The 20,945-nt window shown below is 39.6% G+C and overlaps 1 protein-coding gene across 4 annotated transcripts in view; it reads left to right on the forward strand.

The window, feature by feature from the left end:
- Positions 1–20,945, forward strand: part of PPP2R3A (protein phosphatase 2 regulatory subunit B''alpha) — a 148,724-nt gene that overhangs the window by 80,706 nt on the left and 47,073 nt on the right. For all 4 annotated transcript variants that reach the window (XM_079795331.1, XM_079795329.1, XM_079795330.1 and 1 more), the window contains 3 exons: positions 10,598–10,684; positions 14,150–14,306; positions 16,648–16,696. In XM_079795331.1, the coding sequence (XP_079651457.1) occupies positions 10,598–10,684; positions 14,150–14,306; positions 16,648–16,696 (293 nt within the window). The remainder of the gene's footprint in view (positions 1–10,597; positions 10,685–14,149; positions 14,307–16,647; positions 16,697–20,945) is intronic.

Below are 20,945 nucleotides of genomic sequence, written 5' to 3' on the forward strand. Positions count from 1 at the left end.
TCTCCTACCATCCTACCGTCAGCCACAATGGCCTCCTCAGTGTCTGGAAAATACTAACTTCTGCCTCAGGTGCTTTGTTCTTATTCTTTCCTCTGCCTGGAATGCTCTTCCTACAGATTTCCACATGACTGGCTCCCTTACTTCATCCAGATGTGTGCTCAGATATTTCTTTATTAGTGAGGCCTTTCCTGGTTCTTCCTCTACATTCTTTGCCCTTCTTCTTCCTCTGCTCCCTTCCCCTGTATTCTCTATTCCATTGCTCTAGTTTATTTCCTTCTTAGCTATTTTTTGTTCACATAGAATTCACGCCTGATATTTAAATGTTTTATTTGTTTGTTGTCCATCTCCTTCTTTGTAACATAAACTTCATGAGAACAGGGACTTCTTTATATTTTCACTGCTGTATCTCCAATAGCTAGAATAGTGCCTGGCACATCATAGATGCACAGTAAATATTTATTGAGTGAGTAGTGAAATTATTCATGCTTAAGAATTCTACACATCAATTCTGGCTCCAATCCCAAAAGGAATTATCGGGTCCTAATTGTTGACAGTTCTATAAACTCAGGTATATTAATAGCATAATCTGGGATCTTAAGAATTGGATAAGCCGAGGCCGGTTTGGCTCAGTGGATAGAGCATCAGCCTGCGGACTCAAGGGTCCCAGGTTCGATTCCGGTCAAGGGCATGTATCTTGGTTGCGGGCGCATCCCCAGTGGGGGGTGTGCAAGAGGCAGCTGATCGATGTTTCTCTCTCGTCAATGTTTCTAACTCTCTATCCCTCTCCCTTCCTCTCTGTAAAAAATCAATAAAATATATTTAAAAAAAAAAAAAAGAATTGGATAAGAATTTGAGATAATCTAGTACAACCTTCTACCAATACAGAAAATGTTCTCTATAGATGACCTTTTATTGAAATTTGTTCTTTGAAAAGATGTAAAGAACAGAATCGCAAAATAGAGATAATTTTTCTTTCTCTACACTTTTTAGTTTGGTATTTAAGTCTGATGGTCATCTAGCAAGTGGCCCCAAGGAAGTTTTATAATTTCAGAGTGAAAAGCCATGAAACAACTTTATTCACATAGAATTCACATTTTCTGAGAAATTCTATTGTGTTGTTAACCAAAAAGAACTACATTGGTCAATCGCATTTGTATATTATTATTTACATCTTTAAAATTTATACTTTATTATTCATATTATGCTGCTTTATCCCAGATTCACAGAAATGAATCCATTATTTAGAGGTATATTAAAGTATAAAGTACTATGATGAAATAATGACAATTATTTCAAAATAGCATCTATATATATAAAAGCCTAAGCGACCGGCCAACCGTTCGACTGTCTGACCAGTAGCTATGATATGTACTGACCACCAGTGGGCAGATGCTCAACACAGGAGCTGCCGAGTTGTGGTGACTTGGCAGCTGTGATTCTCAGGTGATGCACCCGGAACTGAGAGGAGGGAGCCTGATTCTGGGACCCCTCTGGGAATGTTAGAGAACCGGTTTCAACCTGATCCCCACAGGCCAGGCTGAGGGACCCCACCTGTGTACGAATCTGTGCACCAGGCCTCTAGTTATAACATAAACAGTAAACAAGATCCAGTTGAGAAGGTAGAATGTGAATCTTGTGTACTGAGATAAGTGTATCTGCATTTGTGATAATCTCATACTACCATCCACTAAAGGAAAGTACAAATAAAAAGTATCACAGTGAATATCTGGAAACAAAATGTTTTTGGAATGGTTATCATTTCTCTCCAGTGCCTTTTATGTTATGAAAGTTGGTCAGATAATGGCATGAAGTCATTGGAACTTTTACATTATTTCAGAGTACGGTGAGTTTTTCTAGAAAAATATAAAATAAGCTTTTTAGTGTAATATTAATTGATTTTGTCATTAAAGGCATAAAAGTGGCCAAATTAGTGAGGCACAATTCTCTACCCTTCTCATGGCAAAAAAAGATGGGATCACTCTACTCCCAATGTATTTACAAAGATCAGCCTCAGAATTAATGATAAATATCTCAGAAAAAGCAAAATTAATTTGTCATATGACCTTATTGAATGTTATGTAATCTCAGTGACACACAGTGTAGAACAGTTAATACAGAGTGGGGCAAAAGTAGGTTTACAGTTGTTGGTATGAAAAACAATACAGTAATTGATAAATAATAATACAAGAATAAACTGTGTTTCATGTTCTCACAATTGTAAACCATACTTTTGCCCCACCCTGTATATTTTGTTTGCATGATAGAATTATTCAGTTATTTCACTTTATGGTTGGAAGAAACTGATGACAAGAGTATGACTCAAGTATTAGCTTATATGTGGCACATATACAATGAAGAATAATTGGGCAACTTTTATTTTCTATTTATCACTGAAAACCTATGCTATAGGAAAAACGGTTTTATTTGTTTATTTGTAGCTATTTTTAGGCTAGAAAGACAGAGCACCAACTGTGCATACAGTAAATATGGACATCACTACCCAAATAAGAGATTGCACCTAATGTCACTCCATTATTCTCCTTTATTTCCAGAGAAGAGTTGGCAATGGAGAAATAAGCCACTTGATAGCAAATGAAAACGAAAATTTAAAATACTAGCAAATTGTAGCCCTTGAGTTTGCAGTTTTGCATGCTGTGCAGAGAAATTGCCAGTAAATAAGAGACCGCTTATCCCAACTGGCATATGCTGACTTTTGAGGAAAGAGGTGCTCACATGAGCTTTTTTAAATTAAGTGATGAGATTGAAAATACTTCTTTATGACATTGGTGCTAGCAATAAAAAGATATTTCTGTGGCTCATCCAGATGGTGTCTTAATGATGTATTCAGTGTCTTGATTGACCCGAATCCATCACTTCTGACTGAAATGCCAGGATTTTAATTGTTGAGGACAAGGTACTGATATTTCCTGAGATGACTAAACTGTGCTAGAGACTGCTTATCACTAACAGCTTAACTCTTTCCCCTTGAGACTTTTTCCTCTTAACAAAGAAAGAACTGATATTTATTAGATAGATTTTTTTAAAGTCCAAATTCTGCAGGAGACCATGGAAAAGTACTTTTCAGAGCCATATTGACCAGAGTGGATCAGGAATCCATTCATCACACCCTGCCAAATAGAAGAGCCAGACTTCCAACATTTGAGTATGTTTATCTGCTTTCAAGTGAGCAGTCTCTCAGTAACTTGTGTTTGCATTCTATCTACTCCTCAAAAACTATCTGACAGATCCACCAAACACTTCCTTCCGTTTCTGGTGATCTACAATTGTGAATTAGAGGCCTCCAATTCAGTAGAAATAAAGAAAAAGAAAGGAAACTGACTTGCAATTCAAATTATTTATCAAGTTGACTAGAGATCTCTTAGTGAAAAATTGTCAAATTTCATTCCTCTCACTGGCAGTAAACAATTATCATTATTAACTTTAAAATTTTGTTCTATATTTTTTAATAAGTAATTTCTTTTTTACTTCCCTAAAAGTGGTAGACCAAAGTTAGAAGGAAAAATGTATGTAGAACCAGCAGCTACATGTTCTCACCACTAGATGGTGCCCTTACCTCGGTAAGCTAAACTGCTGAATCAGTAATGTGGAAACAAATGTGCTGATGAAGTGGGCCACTAAATAAGGAGATTTAGGCAATGGAAAAATAGAATACAGGTTCATTTTTTATTATATAAGTATGTTAGAAGAGGCTAAAATAGGAAATATTTAACAGTATAAATGTTTGCAAATTTTAAAAATTCTGTCAAAAAACAAAAACAAAAAATAGAACAAGAAAGGAGTAAAATAAGCAAAAATGCACATTAAAGATTTATAATTTTAAGTGTAATAGTATTCCATAAGTAATATAAAATATCTGAGGAGTATATAAATATAAAATTTATAGAGATAGGAAACTTAGACTTTAAGATAAATTTATATTCAAAATTGAGAAATAAGCACAAAAATATAATGTTCAACAAAGGAAAATATCTATCTCTACAGATAGATAGATAAATATGTATATATATATTTCCTATGCTAAAAGTCCTCCAGCTTTTTTATATGAACTTCAGCCAAGCTAGTGCTAAGAATACAGTGTTAAATAAGACACATTCTCTGCCCTAAAACACCTCAGTCAGAGTTGGAGTGATTGGGGCCAGTTGGAAAATTAAACGCCAGGCAGTTCCATCTCCCACTTAATGCAGGAATCCTGACAACTTCTGCCTAAATAATAGTGGTGAGAAGAAACTTCACTTCTTCATACAGCCCATTGCTTCAGAGAGTTAATTTTAGGAAACTCCTTATATTGAAACATTTCAGTATAAGGGCATTTCTATCTAGTAGTTCTAGTTCTGCCCTCTGGGACAACAAAAAGAGTCAGCTTCTTCGACCTGATAGTCATTCAGATCATGGACACCTCTACACTCTTAATTTTTCCTCAAGAGTAAGCATTACTCCATTAGTAATATCTTTCACAATAATTTAGACTATATTAACCCTTTCTGCACATTTTATATTCAATCTATAAATCAGACACTTTTTATATTCAATCTATAAATCATAGACAATAATACTGCTTTATATGAAATACTAATTAGAGACTTTTCTTAGTTGGCATCCATACTATTCGTAACTCTGAACAGAGTTATTCAACTAGCTATGAATCCAACACATATATTTCTATCACAAATGTAACACAAAAGTCTACACTGTGTGCCACTGAAACTTGGTCAAGGAATGGTATGAAATCATTGAAGCTTTATGAGGTGATACCTCATTAACTTAGCAAGCAATTTTCCAAAGAAGACATACAGATGGCCAACAAGTACATGAAAAGATAGATGCTCAACATCACTAATCATCAGGGAAATGCAAATCAAAATCAAAATGAGATATCACCTCATACCTGGCTATTATCAAAAAGACTAGTGGCCCGGTGCATGAAATTCGTGCACGGAGGGGAGGTTCCCTCAACCCAGCCTGCACCCTCTCCAATTGGGGACCCCTTGGGGGATGTCTGACTGCCGGCAGTCGAACATCCCTCTTGCAATCTGGGACCGCTGGCTCCTAACCGCTCACCTGCCTGCCTGATCGACCCTAACTGCCCTTCCCTGCCAGCCTGGTGGCCCCCAACTTCCCTCCCCTGTCGGCCTGATCTTGCCCCCAATGGCCCTCCCCTGCTGGCCTGATCTTGCCCCCATCTACCCTCCCCTGCCGGCCTGATTGCCCCCAACTGCCCTCCCCTGCCAGCCTGGTTGCCCCTACTGCCCTCCCCTGCCGGCCTGATCTCGCCCCCAACTGTTCTCCCCTGCAGGCCTGATCTTGCCCCCAACTGCCCTCCTCTGCCGGCCAATTTGGTTCTGATTGGTCAGTTTCTATGCCAGTTAGTGTCAAAAACTCCACCTCCTAGGCAGCCATTGGCTCCTCACACTTCACCCAGATTTAGTTCTGATTGGTTGGTTTCTATGCCAGTCAGTGTCCAAAGCTCCGCCTCCTAGGCAGCAATTGGCTCCTCATAGTTGACCCAGATTTGGTTCTGATTGGTCAGTTTCTATGCCAGTCAGCGTCAAAAGCTCCGCCTCCTAGGCAGCCATTGCTCCTCACAGTTGACCCAGATTTGGTTCTGATTGGTCTATTTCTATGCCAGTCAGCGTCAAGCTTCGCCTCCTAGGCAGCCATTGGCTCCTCACAGTTGACCCAGATTTGGTTCTGATTGGTCAGTTTCTATGCCAGTCAGCATCAAAAGCTCTGCCTCCTAGGCAGCCATTAGCTCCTCACACTTCACCCAGATTTGGTTCTGATTGGTCGGTTTCTATGCCAGTCGGCTTCTCTGGGCCTATCAGTGGGGCCTTATTAGAAAGGTGGTGCTGATCAGAGAAAAGGAGGTGCGGCTGCTGGCCAGGCCCAGAGAGAAAGAGAGAGGCAAGTGCTGATCAACAGCTGCCATAGAGGCTACAGATCAGACCCTGCTTCTCTCTTCAGGCCTCTCTCCGGGACTGATTCGCAGCCCACTTAGCAGTCAGTGCTGGGTCACCGCGCCTGCAGCCGCAGCAGTCAGTACTGGGTCACCACGGCAACCCAGCACTGACTGCAGGACTGACTTCTGGTTGGTCGAGCCTCCGGTCGTTGTGGATGTGACGGACCCAGGGTTTTTATATATTAGGACAAGAAATAATAGGGAAGAAAAGGGAAACCTTGTGGACTGTTGGTTGGAATGTAAATTGGTCTAACCACTATGAACACAGTATGGAGGTCCCTCAAAACATTAAAAATAGCCCTGGCCTGTGTGGCTCAGTTGGAGCATCATACCGTGCACCAAAAGGTGGCAGATTCAATTCCCAGTCAGGGCACATATACAATACACAGGTTGTGGGTTTGATCCCTGGTTGGGTCACATGCGAGAGGCAACCGATTGATGTTTCTCTGTCACATCAATGTTTCTCTCTCTCTCTCTCTCTCTCTCTCTCTCTCTCTCTCTCTCTCTCTCCATCTCTCTCTTTCTCTCCTTTAATCAATTTTAAAAATTAAAACATCAAAAATAGAATTTCCAGGAGAAACCAAGATGGCGGCATAGGTAAGTACCTAAACTGCTGCCTCGCACAACCATTTCAAGACTACAACTAAAGACAGAACGGACATCATCCAGAACCACAGGAAAGCTGGCTGAGTGGAAATTCTACAACTAGAAGGAAAGAGAAAAGCTCACGGAGAATCAGAAGAGTTGCAAAGGGCTGAGGTATGAAGACACGCGCTCAGAGAAGAAGGACAGCTGAGTGCCTGGCTGGCTTTCTCTGGCAGGAGGGAGAAGGAAGCTCCCGACTGCATTGAACCCCAGTTCCGACTGTACTGAACCCCAGTTCCGGCCGAAACCTCATGGACCCAGGCTCATACAGGGGGAGTCTGGACTGTCAGGTAGAGAGAAAGACACATGGAGACTCGGAGACTCAGGGGAGCCACGGCAGGCAGGGGTCTGGAGGCGCACGCGTGCGCAAGTGCGTGCAGAGAATACTGACTGCGGAGGTTACTGCTGGCTTTCCCTAGCGGAAGGGAGTCAGAAGCTCTTGACTGCACTGAACCCCAGTTCCGAATGCACTGAACCCCAGTTCCGGGCGAGCCCCTGGGGACCCACGCTGTTACAGGGGGAATCTGGACTGTCAGGCGGAAACTCAGGGGAACCGCGAAAGGCAGAGGTCTGGAGGGGCGCATGCAAGTGCGTGCAGAGAGGGCTGACTGCTGACTGCGCCACTGGCTGGAGGGAACCGGAAGCTCCCAACTGCTCTGAACTCCAGTGCCGGGCAAGAATCTGGGAATCCAGATTCATTGGGGGAGAAACTGGACTATCGGGCAGCGGGCGAAACTCGAGGGCAGCTTTCTCTCAGAGGTGCTTGCAGCGATTACCGAGGGACACTGAGACACAGGGGCCTCAGGCAGGGTTGACGGGAAGCCAAGACTGTCTGCTCAGCCCTGAGACTCCGCCCCATCCAAGCTGAGCACAGAGGCTTTTGCAATTTTGCAAGTCTGGTCCCATAAGGCTGTCTCAAGCACAGAAGGTCTCCCGGCATAGACACAGCTGATACTCACAACCAATTGGCCTGAGGGTCAATTCCTCACAGTGATACCAACAACAATCAAGACTTAACTACAACAAGGCTGTACACACAGTCCACAAAGGGGTGCACCAAGAGTGTCCACCTCAGGTAATTGGGGAGGCCGACCCACTGGGCCATATAGAACACCTAGCACACAAAGCTACCCTACCAACTCAGGGAAGCAGTGAAAATGAGGAGACAAAGAAACAGATCACAAACGAAAGAAAAGGAGGAAAATAAATGACTGGATATAGAATTCAAAACCACGGTTATAAGGTTTTTCAAGAATTTCCAAGAAAAGGCCAATAAATTTAGCAAGACCCTCGAGGATATGAAAAAGGACCAACTAGAAATTAAACATACACTGACTGAAATAAAAAATATTATACAGAGACCCAACAGCAAACTAGAGGAACGCAAGAATCAAGTCAAAGATTTGAAATACAAAGAAGCAAAAAACACCCAACTGGAAAAGAAAAAAGAATCCAAAAAGTTGAAGATAGTGTAAGAAGCCTCTGGGACAACTTCAAGCGTACCAACATCAGAGTTCTGGGGGTTCCAGAAGAAGAGAGAGAGCAAGATACTGAAAACCTATTTGAAGAAATAATGACTGAAAACTTCCCCCACCTGGTGAAAGAAATAGACTTACAAGTCCAGGAAGCGCACAGAACTACAACCAAAAGGAATCCAAAGAGGACCACACCAAGACACATCATAATTAAAATGCCAAGAGCAAAAGACAAAGAGAGAATATTAAAAGCAGTAAGAGAAAAACAGTTAATTACCTACAAGGGAGCACCCATACGATTGTCAGCTGATTTCTCAACAGAAACTATGCACGTCAGATAGGAGTGGCAAGAAATATTCAAAGTGATGAATAGCAAGAACCTACAACCAAGATTACTCTACCCAGCAAAGTTATCATTCAGAATTGAAGGTCAGATAAAGAGCTTCACAAATAAGAAAAAGCTAAAGGAGTTCATCACCACCAAACCATTATGAAATGCTGAAAGGTATTCTTTAAGAAGAGGAAGAAGAAAAAAGTAAAGATAAAAATTATGAACAACAAAGTGACAACAAATACATATCTATCAACAAGTGAACCTAAAAATCTGATGAACAGAATAAACTGGTGAATATAATAGAATCAGGGGCATAGAAAGGGAGTGGACTGATAATTCTCAGGGGGAAAGGGGTATGGGGGGTGCAGGAAGAAACTGGACAAAAATCGTACACCTATGGATGAGGACAGTGCGGGGGAGGTAAGGGCAGAGGGCGGGGTGGGAACTGGGTGGAGGGGAGCTATGGGAGGAAAAAGGAGAAACAATTGTAATAATCTGAACAATAAAGATTTATTAAATTAAAAAAATAGAATTTCCATATGACTCAAAGAAAATGAAAACACCAATTCAAATATATATATATATCCCATGTTAATTGCAGCATTATTTACAGTAGCCAAGATATATAAACATCAATGGATGAATAGATGAAGAAAAGTCCACACAATGGAATATTATTCAGCCATACAAAAAGAATAAAGTCTTGCCATTTGTGATCACATTGATGAACCTGGAGAGCATTATGGTTGGTGAAATAAGTCAGACTAAGAAAGGAAAATACTGTATGATCTCACTTATATGTGGAATCTTAAAAACAAAAACAAAAACACCAATCTCATAGATACAGAGAACAGATTGGTGGTTGCCAGAAGCAGAGAGAAATGGGTGAAGGGAGTCAAAAGGTATAAACTTCCAGTTATAAAATAAGATCTGGGGATGTGATGTACAGCATAGTGACTACAGTCAGTGATACCATATTGCAGATTTGAAAGTTGCTAAGAGAGTGAATCTTAAAAGTTCTCATCACAAAGTGGGGGGAAATTCTGTGTCCATGTATGGTGGCAGATGTTAAGGAGATTCATTGTGGTGATCACTACTCAATATATAGAAATGTTGAATCATTATGTTGTTCACCTGACTAATGTATATTAGTTAACCTCAGTTTTAAAAAAAATTACCAAACAATTTACCATCTGATATACACAGAGCACCATGTCAGGCACTTGCATGCAATAGTTTAGAGGTGATGATGGTCAGGTTCACCAGTGTTTGGAATATAAGCACAAAGTAACTGAAGGAGACAGGTGACAGCAGTCGCACAGAAGACGGAGCTCTGCCCCAGCCCCTATTCTGGGGCTTCCTGTGGAGTTGGCCATTGAGCTAGATTCTGAAGGGTCAGAAGGAGTTGGCACTGATAGCAGGGTGGGGTGAGGAATGCTGAGTAGCAGAAGTCTGGACCTTCATCCTGAGGCTAGTTGTTCCCTGTTCTGTTTGAGAATTACTCTGCTAAAGAATCCAGAAGCAGAATGGTCGTTTAGTCCCTCACTAGATCTTTTTGGATAGGTGTCCAAATGTCTTTCCTTTTTGTATTATTGTATTAAAATAGCATTTTAAAAGACTCTAACCTTGCCCTAGCCAGTTTGGCTCAATGGATAGAGCGTTGGCCCTGAAGGGTCCTGGGTTTGATTTTGGTCAAAGGCACGTACCTCAGTTGCAGGCTCAATTCCTGGCCCTGGTTGGGGTGCATGTAGGAGGCAACCAATCGATGTGTCTCTTGCATCAATGTTTCTCTCTCTCTCTCTCTTTCTCTCTGTCCCCCCACTCCCCCACCTTCTTCTATCTCTAAAAATCAATGGAAAAATATGCTCAGGTGAGGATTAACAAAAATAAAAATAAAATGAAAGGATCTAACCTCTTCCATGATAAAACCACTAAGAATATAGGATTTCTATGTCATTTAGACAATTAAAATTAAAACTAAAGTACCCCAAAAAAGCTACTTAGATTTTTTTAAAGAGTTAATTTTTATTATAAATGATACTTGACATAATCTAAAAGCCAAAATTTATCTGATTTATAAAGTATGTTGATAAGATGCAGTGGCCTTTGGTGAAGTAATTGATATCTTTAATGTTTTTATCTGGTTTTGTTTTCCTTTGGAACCAGGTTATTCAGAGAATATTCTACACAGTGAACAGATCTTGGAGTGGGAAAATTACTTCGACAGAGATAAGAAAAAGCAACTTTTTGCAAGTATGCCTCTCACTGAAATTCACATATAAGGAACAATTTAAATAATATTTTTACTTCATTTAACAAATATTTGAGTACTCATTGTATGTGAAGGTCTGTCACTACTTTCAGTCATTAAGCATTTATCAGATAACTGAGATGTGTTGGGAGGAACAAAGATGAATAATAAGGGATTTTTACATCAACACATGCACTGCAGAGCAAAAGAGAAAGTGCACTGCCCTAGTTGGTTTGGCTCAGTGAATAAAGTGTCACCCTACCGACTGTAAGGGTCCCGGGTTCAATTCCAGTCAAGGGCAAATGCCTGGTTGTGGGTTCGATCCCCAGTAGCGGGGGTGCAGGAATCAGCCAATCAATGATTCTCTATCATCATTGATGTTTCTATCTCTCTCTCCCTCTCCCTTCCTCTCAGAATCATTAAAAATATACAGTATTAAAAAAAAGAGAGAAAGTGCACTGCCACACCTGACTTGAAAAATTCCACAGAAAAGTATAATAAATATGCAAAGAAGACCACAGAAGGACTGGCATGTGATCTTGACCTTGGAGATATCAGGAGTTTACCAAGATAGAAATTAGAAGAAAAGGGTATTCCAGATAAAGGAAGCAGCATAAGCAAGGCCCAGAAGCATGAAAGTGTCACGTTCAGGAACTACAGGACAGTCTTAAGTGGCCAAAGGCTCCACAGAGAGTGACCAGTGATAAGGCTTGAGGGGTGAGATGGAGTGGGGTTGGGAAGGGCCTTGCAAAAGAAATAGAAGAATTTCAACTTGATCGTTTCAACAATGACTCTTTGTCCAGCTCCTGCTGGAGAAAAGTACTAAAAATTCCTTCTAACAAAGAGTGCATTTTATTCAATTATTTTATTTATTTTATGAGAAAGTACTGACCACTAGTGGGAGCCTTTTACCGAGATAATCTTCATGCTGGATTGTTCAAGCCTCTGTTATCCTGAAGAAGGTGAAATTGTTTGCACTTGGAAATAAATGAAATATTTCATTTTAAATGAATTATACTAAAAGTAGTTTAGGCTAAGACGACCTTATTTAATGTATTTTTTTTTTTACTTTATCTGGGACAAGGTAATGTAGACTTGGCAAAATTAGCAGCCCATAATAGATATACAAACTTTTTGTATTCTAAAATGAACAGTAATCATCAGTTATTATTAATATCTATTGCATACCTTGTGTATGCCTGGGCTCTCAGAAGGTGATATGAATTGGGTTTAGATGGCAATAATTCCCTAAAAGAGGCCTTACACCTCACATTCCTGAAGCATATTAGAGTTTGTAGTTTCTGAATCATTATAGTCCTTTTTTAAAACTTGATAAAATGTGAGGCCCAAATATGATTGAATGACTTAGATAAGATCAAACAGCAAGTAAGTGGCTGAATAAGAACTAGAACTCGTGTTGTGCTTCCTAGAGTATGACTTATTCTCCTATTTTCTTCCTTACCCCTCTCCTTAGCCTTCCTCTTACACATGAATATATGCTCATAAAATCTCTATATATAAAAAGCCAGCGTCCGTAACGGCCATAACAACCTTAATGACCCGTTGCTTTGACGCCCACTGTGACCAGCAAACTGGCCCCATCAGGGGGTGGGGCTGGCCGGCCAACCTCATGGCCCCTCCCCCCTGCTGGCCTGCCCCTGATCAGACTCTTCCACCCCGATCAAGAGCTGGCTGCCAGACAAACGCCCTCTCCTTCCCCCTGGCCAGCCCTGCCCCCGATCAGCCCGCCCCACCATAATAGGCCCACAGCCCCTTCCCCTGGCTGGCCACGCCCCGATGGACCCCCACCACTCTAATAGGCTGGCAGACCTCCCCCCAGCTGACCCCGCCCCTGATCACCCCCCCACCCCAATAGGGGGTGGGGCCGGCCCACCAACTTCCTGCGGCCCCTCCGCCCACCCGGCCTCATCCCAGATTGTCCCTCCCCACCCCATCAGGGGCTGGGCTGGCCGACCAACCACCCATGGCCCCTCCCCCAGGCCACTGGCCCCCAATCGGCACCCCCACCTCATTTGGGGGCTGGGCTGGCAGGTCCATAGCCCCTCCCCATGGCTGGCCCTGCCCCCAATCGGCCCCCCAACCCCAATCGGGGTGGGGCCTGCAGGCCAATCGCCTACAACCCCTTCCCCCAGCCAGCCTGACTCTGACTGGGCCCTGATAGGGGCAGGCTGGCCAGCCAACCTCCTGCCATCTCCTCCTCCAGCCCCGATCTGCCCCAATTGGGACTGGGCCGGCCGGACTCCACCCGTGCACAAATGGGTGCACTGGGCCTCTGGTATTCTAATAACATGAAATTATCTAGAATAATAATCTGAAGTCACTATTTATCTCATTACCCTGCCATTTCACCCCCTTTTCCCTAGAGGGAACCCATTTATCTGTGGTTTTATTCATATATAGAGAGAGACATATATGTAATATATGGTTTTATATGGCTGATTTTTTTAGTTTTGGGGGGTTTTTTTTAGTGTTTCATTTTTTAATTGAATTTATTAGGGTGACATTGATTAATAAAACCATACAGGTTTCACCCTGGCCAGTATTACTCATTGGTTAGAGCGTTGGCCTGAGCACTGAAGGGTCTCAAGTTTGACTCCCTGTCTAGGGCACATACCTGGGTTGCTGGTTCTATCCCCAGCCATGGTCTGGGCAAGTTCAGAAGGCAACCAATCAATGTGTCTCTCCTACATCTCTCTCTCTCTCCCTCCCTCCCTCCCTCCCTTCCACTCTATCTAAATATCAATGGGAAAAATATCCTCAGGTGAAGACTTAAAAAAAGAAAAGAAAAACCCTATATGTGGATGCCCACTCTTCATAATAGAATAGATGTCGTTGCATAACTGAAAAGTTAAAAGCATGTCAGTATGTGGCCATGTAACTAAGCCTGTTGTTTAATTGCTCTGTGCTTGTTGGTCTGGGGGCCTCGGAGAGGCTGCAGTCCCCTTGGTGATGATCCTTCCCTTTTCTTGCTTTTAAATCCTCCACAGCATCTAACCCTTCGCTAAGCATATTACAGAGCTCATTAACACATTACGGAAAGATTCTCAGGTTTTCTGTTCTAAGGCTTGTGGCCAATCACAAGAATTCTTTAAAAAGATATTAGCTTGTAAGAACATGTAATAAATAACTTCAAAATGCAATGGGTATTTAACTTTAAAGCGTGCCTTTAACATTTATGTAAAACGTTTTTTGTAATTGTTCAATAGAAACTTATCTGGCCACTGGGTAAAGCTAGCAATAAAACTACTGGTCCGAAATGTGTTAATACTTATAGATTGATCAGGAGATTAAAGGGAGAGTGAGGTTACCTATTAAAGTTCCTGATTTGATACTAAAACCAAGTTTTTAAATCCAATTTAAAAGAAAAATTTACTAGATTCTATATAATGCCCAAAGCTGGGTTTTCATAATTTTAAAATAAATTTTCTTTATTCATACCATTTCAGACTCTAGCGCTTTTGGAAGAAGAGGAAGATATAAACCAAATCACAGACTACTTTTCCTATGAACATTTTTATGTTATTTATTGTAAATTCTGGGAACTAGATAGTGATCATGACCTCTACATCAGCCAGGCCGATCTGTCTCGATACAATGACCAGGGTGAGTTTCTATAGATGTTGAGACTTAACTGTTTTGAAGAAGGCAAGAGTTACATAGATTGTCCCCCCTCATTATGGAGAATTTGTTTTTTAACATAAAGGGCCAAGAATTTTAAAGTGGGAATAAGTGAAAATACTAATTTTTTATTTAGAAGCCAGGTGTAGAAGGGGTTTGGAGGTAAGTAAGCAATTACAGTCTTAGTTTTGATGAATTGGAGAGCCTGTGATGTTTCTTTTCTGATTATGAATTTAATTGAAGTTTATTTGAAAGAGAATATGTATATTCCTTTATAAATTTCTCATTTTATAGTATTTATACACACCCATGGATAAAAATAATGTTTCGAAGGACTCTTATAAAAACTTACTTTTAAAAGGAATTTAGTTCAGAAAATATATTTTTTTGCAAATGAATTTTTTGTGCTTTCTTTTGTCAGAAAACAAAAAATTATATATCACATACTCCTTTTTGCTTCATTTTTAGCAGTAGAAAACTTAGAACCGACTGACTTAATATTTTTAACCAAGATACAGTGGTTCATTCTTCTCTCATAAGATTGTCCCTGTTCAGTTCTCACATGTCTCCTCAGGCACTGTTGATTTTTCTTAAATCAACCTTAAAAGCCTTTTAGATGCAGCAGAGTACAAATCTTAAATAAATGCATTGAATTTTGCTTCTGCTATTTGGCATGTCTGTATACATCTTAAAAAAGATTCATTCTACTAGCATATGATATTAAGTTTCATGTAACTTTCATATTTAAGAAACAGAGTTCTACCTCTCAGATTCTCAGGTGCCAATTAGGCATGAAGAGGAAAATACTCAAATGTACTTATTTGATAAACATTTTAGTACTACTTCTTCAAGTACTCATAGCCTTCCTGTCACCAAAAAAATGGACCTTATTCATCGGGTCAGCTTTATTAGCGATGCACCTTCTAATTACCAGTGGCAGGTCATCTGTAGAATATGAGCCAGCCACTAGAGGTCATGAAAAAGCCTATGGGCTCTAAAGCACCATCTCTGACATAACCATAATACTCATTACATCCCAAAATAGTGTATATCTACACATAGCAACTCAGTCATGTTGAAGAGATGAAGTCTAAAAAAACAGGCATCTGGACCTCCATAATGAATGGGCCACTGAAACCACATAATTGCCCACTCACTGACCTGTTCTTAATTTGACAACATGATCTTCAGTTTTAGAGGGCTAAATCTTCCAAATCTTAAAAAAAAAAAAGACTTTCAAAAAATACTTTAGCTTTGGAATTAAATATTCTTGCCTTTCCTATACAACCCTCTTTTGTTCTATCTAGTTCAAATTACTAACTCAATAAACCAATGCTCAACAAGTCTAGAGGGTCCTTATATAAGCTTCAGTACATGGTCAGACATGACTGTACTGACATCCATAGTCTCAACATTCTTTAGCCAAACTAATTTACCTTTATGCTGATTGTACCTAAGTTTATGCTAGATGCTGCTAGCTGCTAGCTCTCTAATTTCAGACCTTATCATTGGTTCTGAAATTTTAGTGTGCTTGCCATTGTCTGGGGCACTTGTTAAAAGAAGAGATAGGTCCATATCCCTAGGTCTGATATCCATTGTCATCTTCTTTTTAAAAAACTAATGTTTTGGGGTGTTTTTGAACCCACAATGAGGTATGCTATTCTAGACTCCAGGATCTATCATCAAAAGCAACATACTGTCTCAAGATATACTTGTCGCTCTCTTTGAATAAACTTACTGATGGAATTTCTAAAAAGTATACATTAAACCATGTTATACCCTGGACTTTTATAGAATGAGAATATAAGAAATATATGTTTATGGTATCTTTTGGTATATTTTATAAAACTCTACTTAAAAGCATTCTCCTTTTTTTACTAAACATCCCTTATATTAGGAGTCAATGATCAATCAGTTCCTCCTTGAAATGAATGCTAGGATAAGATTTGTCTTGTTTTAAAGGAAAAGTTGTCTTGTCTTATTAGATAAAATGACCAATACATTTTTGTCTTAGTTGTCAGGATGTCCAAAACTAACTTGGTGTTCAACTATATAAATATATCCTAGCTGTCAGGCACATCCATTTGCTTCTTATTTTTTAAAATGATTGATTGGATGATTGATTGATTGATTTGTTGATTAAGCCACCTCATATTCTTATTTTTTAAAAGTACAAATTAGGCATAAGTAAAATTTTAACTACTCCTGTTCTGTTGTGGAAGATTATTATGTTTTAGCTTGTAACTACTAAAAATAAATTTTCCAAAAGTACTACTTTTATGGAGCATGTTTGTAACTAACTTTGTACTTTCTTACTTATATTTAGCTTCGTCAAACAGAATTATTGAAAGGATATTCTCTGGGGCAGTAACAAGGTAAGAAAATTTTCTGAAAATAAAAAATGAACTACAAGTGCCCTGGCCACTGTGGCTCTGCCAGTGTGTTGTCCCGTACACCAGAAGGTGACAGGTTCAATTCCTGGTCAGGGCTTGTAAGGAAGGCAACTGATCGATGTTTCACTCTCACATCAATGTTTCTCTTTTCTTCTCTCTCTCAAATAAATAAAAACATATCCTCCAATGAGGATTTTTTTTTTAAAAATGAACTACAAGTAAAACTGTAACAAGACTTCCTCCAATATATACAGTCATGGCTTCATATAAGACAGTATTAATTTATTTTATTTTATTTTATTTTATTTTATTTTATTATTTTATTTTATTTTATTGTTTAAGGTATTACAAATGGTAGTACATATGTCTTTCCCCCCCCCCCCCCCCCACTGACCTTCCCCCGGCCTCCCCTATCCCCTAGCACTTGCCCTCGTCCCCCCGCCCCCAGTGTCTTGAGTCTGTTGGTTGTGCTTATATGCATACATACAAGTCCTTCGGTTGATCTCTTACCCCCCCCCAAAACCTCCTCTATTTTCCCGCTGTAGTTTGACAGTCTGTTCGATGCTTCTTTGCCTCTGTCTTTTTTTGTTCGATGGTTTGTAATGTTCTTTATTATCCATAATTCTGTGAGAGCATGTGGTATTTATCTTTCACTGACTGGCTTATTTCGCTTAGCATAATGCTCTCCAGATCCATCCATGCTATTGCAAATGGTAAGAATTCCTTCTTTTTACAGCAGCATAGTATTCCATTGTGTAGATGTACCACAGTTTTCTAATCCATTCATCTGCTGATGGGCATTTAGACTGTTTCCAAATCTTAGCTATTATAAATTGCACTGCTATGAACATAGGTGTGCATATATCCTTTCTGATTGGTGTTACTGTTTTCTTGGGGTATATTCCTAGAAGTGGTATTACTGGGTCAAATGGCAGTTCCATTTTTAGTTTTTTGAGGAAACGCCATACTGTTTTCCACAGTGGCTGCGCACCAGTCTGCATTCCCACCAGCAGTGAAGAAGGGTTCCTTTTTCTCCGCATCCTCTCCAGCACTTGTCATTTTTTGATTTGTTGATAGCTGTTCTGACAGGTGTGAGATGGTACCTCATTGTTGTTTTGATTTGCATCTCTCGGATGATTAGTGACTTTGAGCATGTTTTCATATGTCTCTTGGCTTTCTGAATGTCCTCTTTTGAAAAGTGTCTATTTAGGTCCTTTGCCCATTTTTTTAATTTATTTTTTAATTAAGGTATTATATGTGTACATATCTTACCATTGTCCCCCCCCACCCCACACCCATACTCGCCTTCACCCCCCAGAGTTTTGCGTCCATTGGTTATGCTTATATGCATGCATACAAGTCCTTCGATTGATCTCTTATCTCCCCCACCTCTCCCTAACCTTCCCCTTGTAATCCTTTGCCCATTTTTTGATTTGGATTGTTTATCTTCCTTTTGTTAAGTTGTATGAGTTCCTTGTAAATGTTTGAGATTAAATCCTTATCGGAGGTAACATTGGCAAATATGTTCTCCCATGCAGTGGGCTCTCTTGTTGTTTTGTTGATGGTTTCTTTTGCTGTATAGAAGCTTTTTATTTTGATGTAGTCCCATTTATTTATTTTCTCTTTAGTTTCCATTGCCCTAAGAGCTGTATCAGTGAAGATATTGCTACGACAGATGTCTGCTATTTTGTTGCCTATGGCTTCTCCTAAGATTTTTATGGTTTCCCATCTTATGTTTAAGTCCTTTATCCATTTTGAGTTTATTTTTGTGTATGGTGTAAGTTGGTGGTCTAGTTTCGTTTTTTTTGCAAGTATCTGTCCAGTTTTCCCAACACCATTTATTGAAGAGACTGTCTTGTCTCCATTGTATGCTCTTGCCTCCTTTGTCAAATATTAATTGAGCATACTGGCTTGTGTCAATCTCTGGGTTCTCTGTTCTGTTCCACTGTTCTTGTGCCAGTACCAGGCAGTTTTGAAAACAGTGGCTTTGTAGTATAGCTTGATATCTGGTATTGTGATCCCTCCAACATTGTTCTTCTTTCTCAAGATTGCTGCAGCTATTCGGGGTCTTTTTTTATTCCAGATGAATTTTTGGAGAATTTGTTCTAGGTCTTTGAAGTATGGTGTTGGTATTTTAATGGGGATTGCGTTGAATTTATAGATTGCTTTGGGTAGTATGGACATTTTAATGCTGTTGAGTCTACCAATCTATGAACATGGTATATTCTTCCATTTGTTCATGTCTTCCTCTATCTCTTTTTTTAGCGTCCTAAAATTTTCTGAGTATAGGTCCTTTGTCTCCTTGGTTAAGTTTATTCCTAGGTATCTTAATTTTTTTTGTTGCAATGGTAAATGGGATTGCTTTTTTAATTCCTCTTTCTGTGAGTTCATTATTGGTGTATAGAAAAGCCATAGACTTCTGGGTGTTAATTTTGTATCCTGGTACATTGCCAAATTCATTTATTAAGTCTAGTAGTTTTTTGATGGAGTCTTTAGGGTTTTCTATGTATAGAATCATGTCCTCTGCGAATAAGGACAGTTTTACTTCTTCTTTTCCAATGTGGATGCCTTTTATTTTTTCTTCTTGTCTGATTGCAATGGCTAGTACTTCCAGTACTGTGTCGAAGAGGAGTGGTGAGAGTAGGCATCCCTGTCTTGTTCCTGTTCTTAGGGGAAATGGTTTTAGTTTTTGCCCATTGGGTTGGGTATGATGTTGGCTGTGGGTTTGTCATATACGGCTTTTATTATGTTGAGGTATGATCCTTCTATTCCCATCTTGCTGAGAATTTTTATCAAGAAAGGGTGTTGGATTTTGTCAAATGCTTTTTCTGCATCAATGGATATGATTATATGGTTTTTACCTCTCAGTTTATTTATGTGGTATATCACATTTATTGATTTGCGGATGTTGTACCATCCTTGCATCCCCAGGATAAATCCCTCTTGGTCATGGTGTATGATCTTTCTAATGTAATGCTGGATTCGATTTGCTAGAATTTTGTTGAGGATTTTGGCGTCTATGTTCATGAGGGATATTGGCCTGTAATTCTCTTTCTTTGTATTGTCTTTATCTGGTTTGGGGATTAGGGTAATGCTGGTTTCGTGGAAAGAGCTTGGAAGTGCTCCTTCCTCTTGAATTTTTTTGAATAGTCTGAGGAACATAGGTTTTATTTCTTCTTTGAATGTTTGATAAAACTCCCCGCTGAAGCCGTCTGGTCCAGGGCTTTTTGTTGGAAGTTTTTTTTATTTATTATTATTGCTTTAATTTCCTCCATAGTTATTGGCCTCTTCAGATTTTTTGATTCCTCCTGGTTGAGTTTTAGAAGGTCATATTTTTTTAGGAATATGTCCATTTCTTCTAGGTTGACCAATTTGTTGGAGTAGAGTTGCTCATAGTATTTTTTTATGATTCTTCATATTTCTGTGGGGTCTGTTGTTATTTCACCTTTTTCGTTTCTGATTTTGTTTATTTGAGTCCTCTCTCTTTGCTTCTTAGTGAGCCTGGCTAGAGGTTCATCAATCTTGTTTATCCTTTCAAAGAACCAGCTCTTGGCTTTTGTATTGGTTTTTTGGTCTCTATGTCATTTATTTCCACTCTGATCTTTATTATTTCCTTCCTTCTAATCCCACTGGGCTTTTCTTGTTGCTCTCTTTCTAGTTCTTCAAGTTGCAGAGTTAAATGGTTTATTACCATTTTTTCTTGTTTTTTGAGGTAGGCCTGTAATGCTATGAACTTCCCTCTCAGGACTGCTTTCACTGTGTCCCAAAGATTTTGGATTGTTGTGTTTTCATTGTCGTTTGTTTCCAGGATATATTTTATTTCTTCTTTGATCTCTATGGTAACCCACTCATTGTTTAATAGTGTACTATTCAGCCTCCAAGTGTTTGAATTTTTGTGATTGTTTTTACTGTAATTGATTTCTAATTTTATGCCATTGTGATCTGAGAAGATGCTTGATATGATTTCAATCCTCTTGAATTTGGAGAGACTTTGCCTGTGTCCCAATATGTGGTCTATCTTTGAAAATGTCCCATTTGCGCTTGAGAAGAATGTATATTCTGTAGTTTTCGGGTGGAATGTTCTAAAGATGTCAATTAAGTCCATCTGATCTAGTGAGTCGTTTAACATTGATGTTTCTTTGCTAATTTTTTGTCTAGAGGATTTATCCGGTGATGTTAATGGGGTATTAAAGTCTCCTACTATGATTGTATTGCTGTCAATCTCTCCCCT

The sequence above is a fragment of the Cnephaeus nilssonii genome, assembly GCF_951640355.1.
Source record: "Cnephaeus nilssonii genome assembly, chromosome: 17".
NCBI lineage: Eukaryota > Metazoa > Chordata > Mammalia > Chiroptera > Vespertilionidae > Cnephaeus > Cnephaeus nilssonii.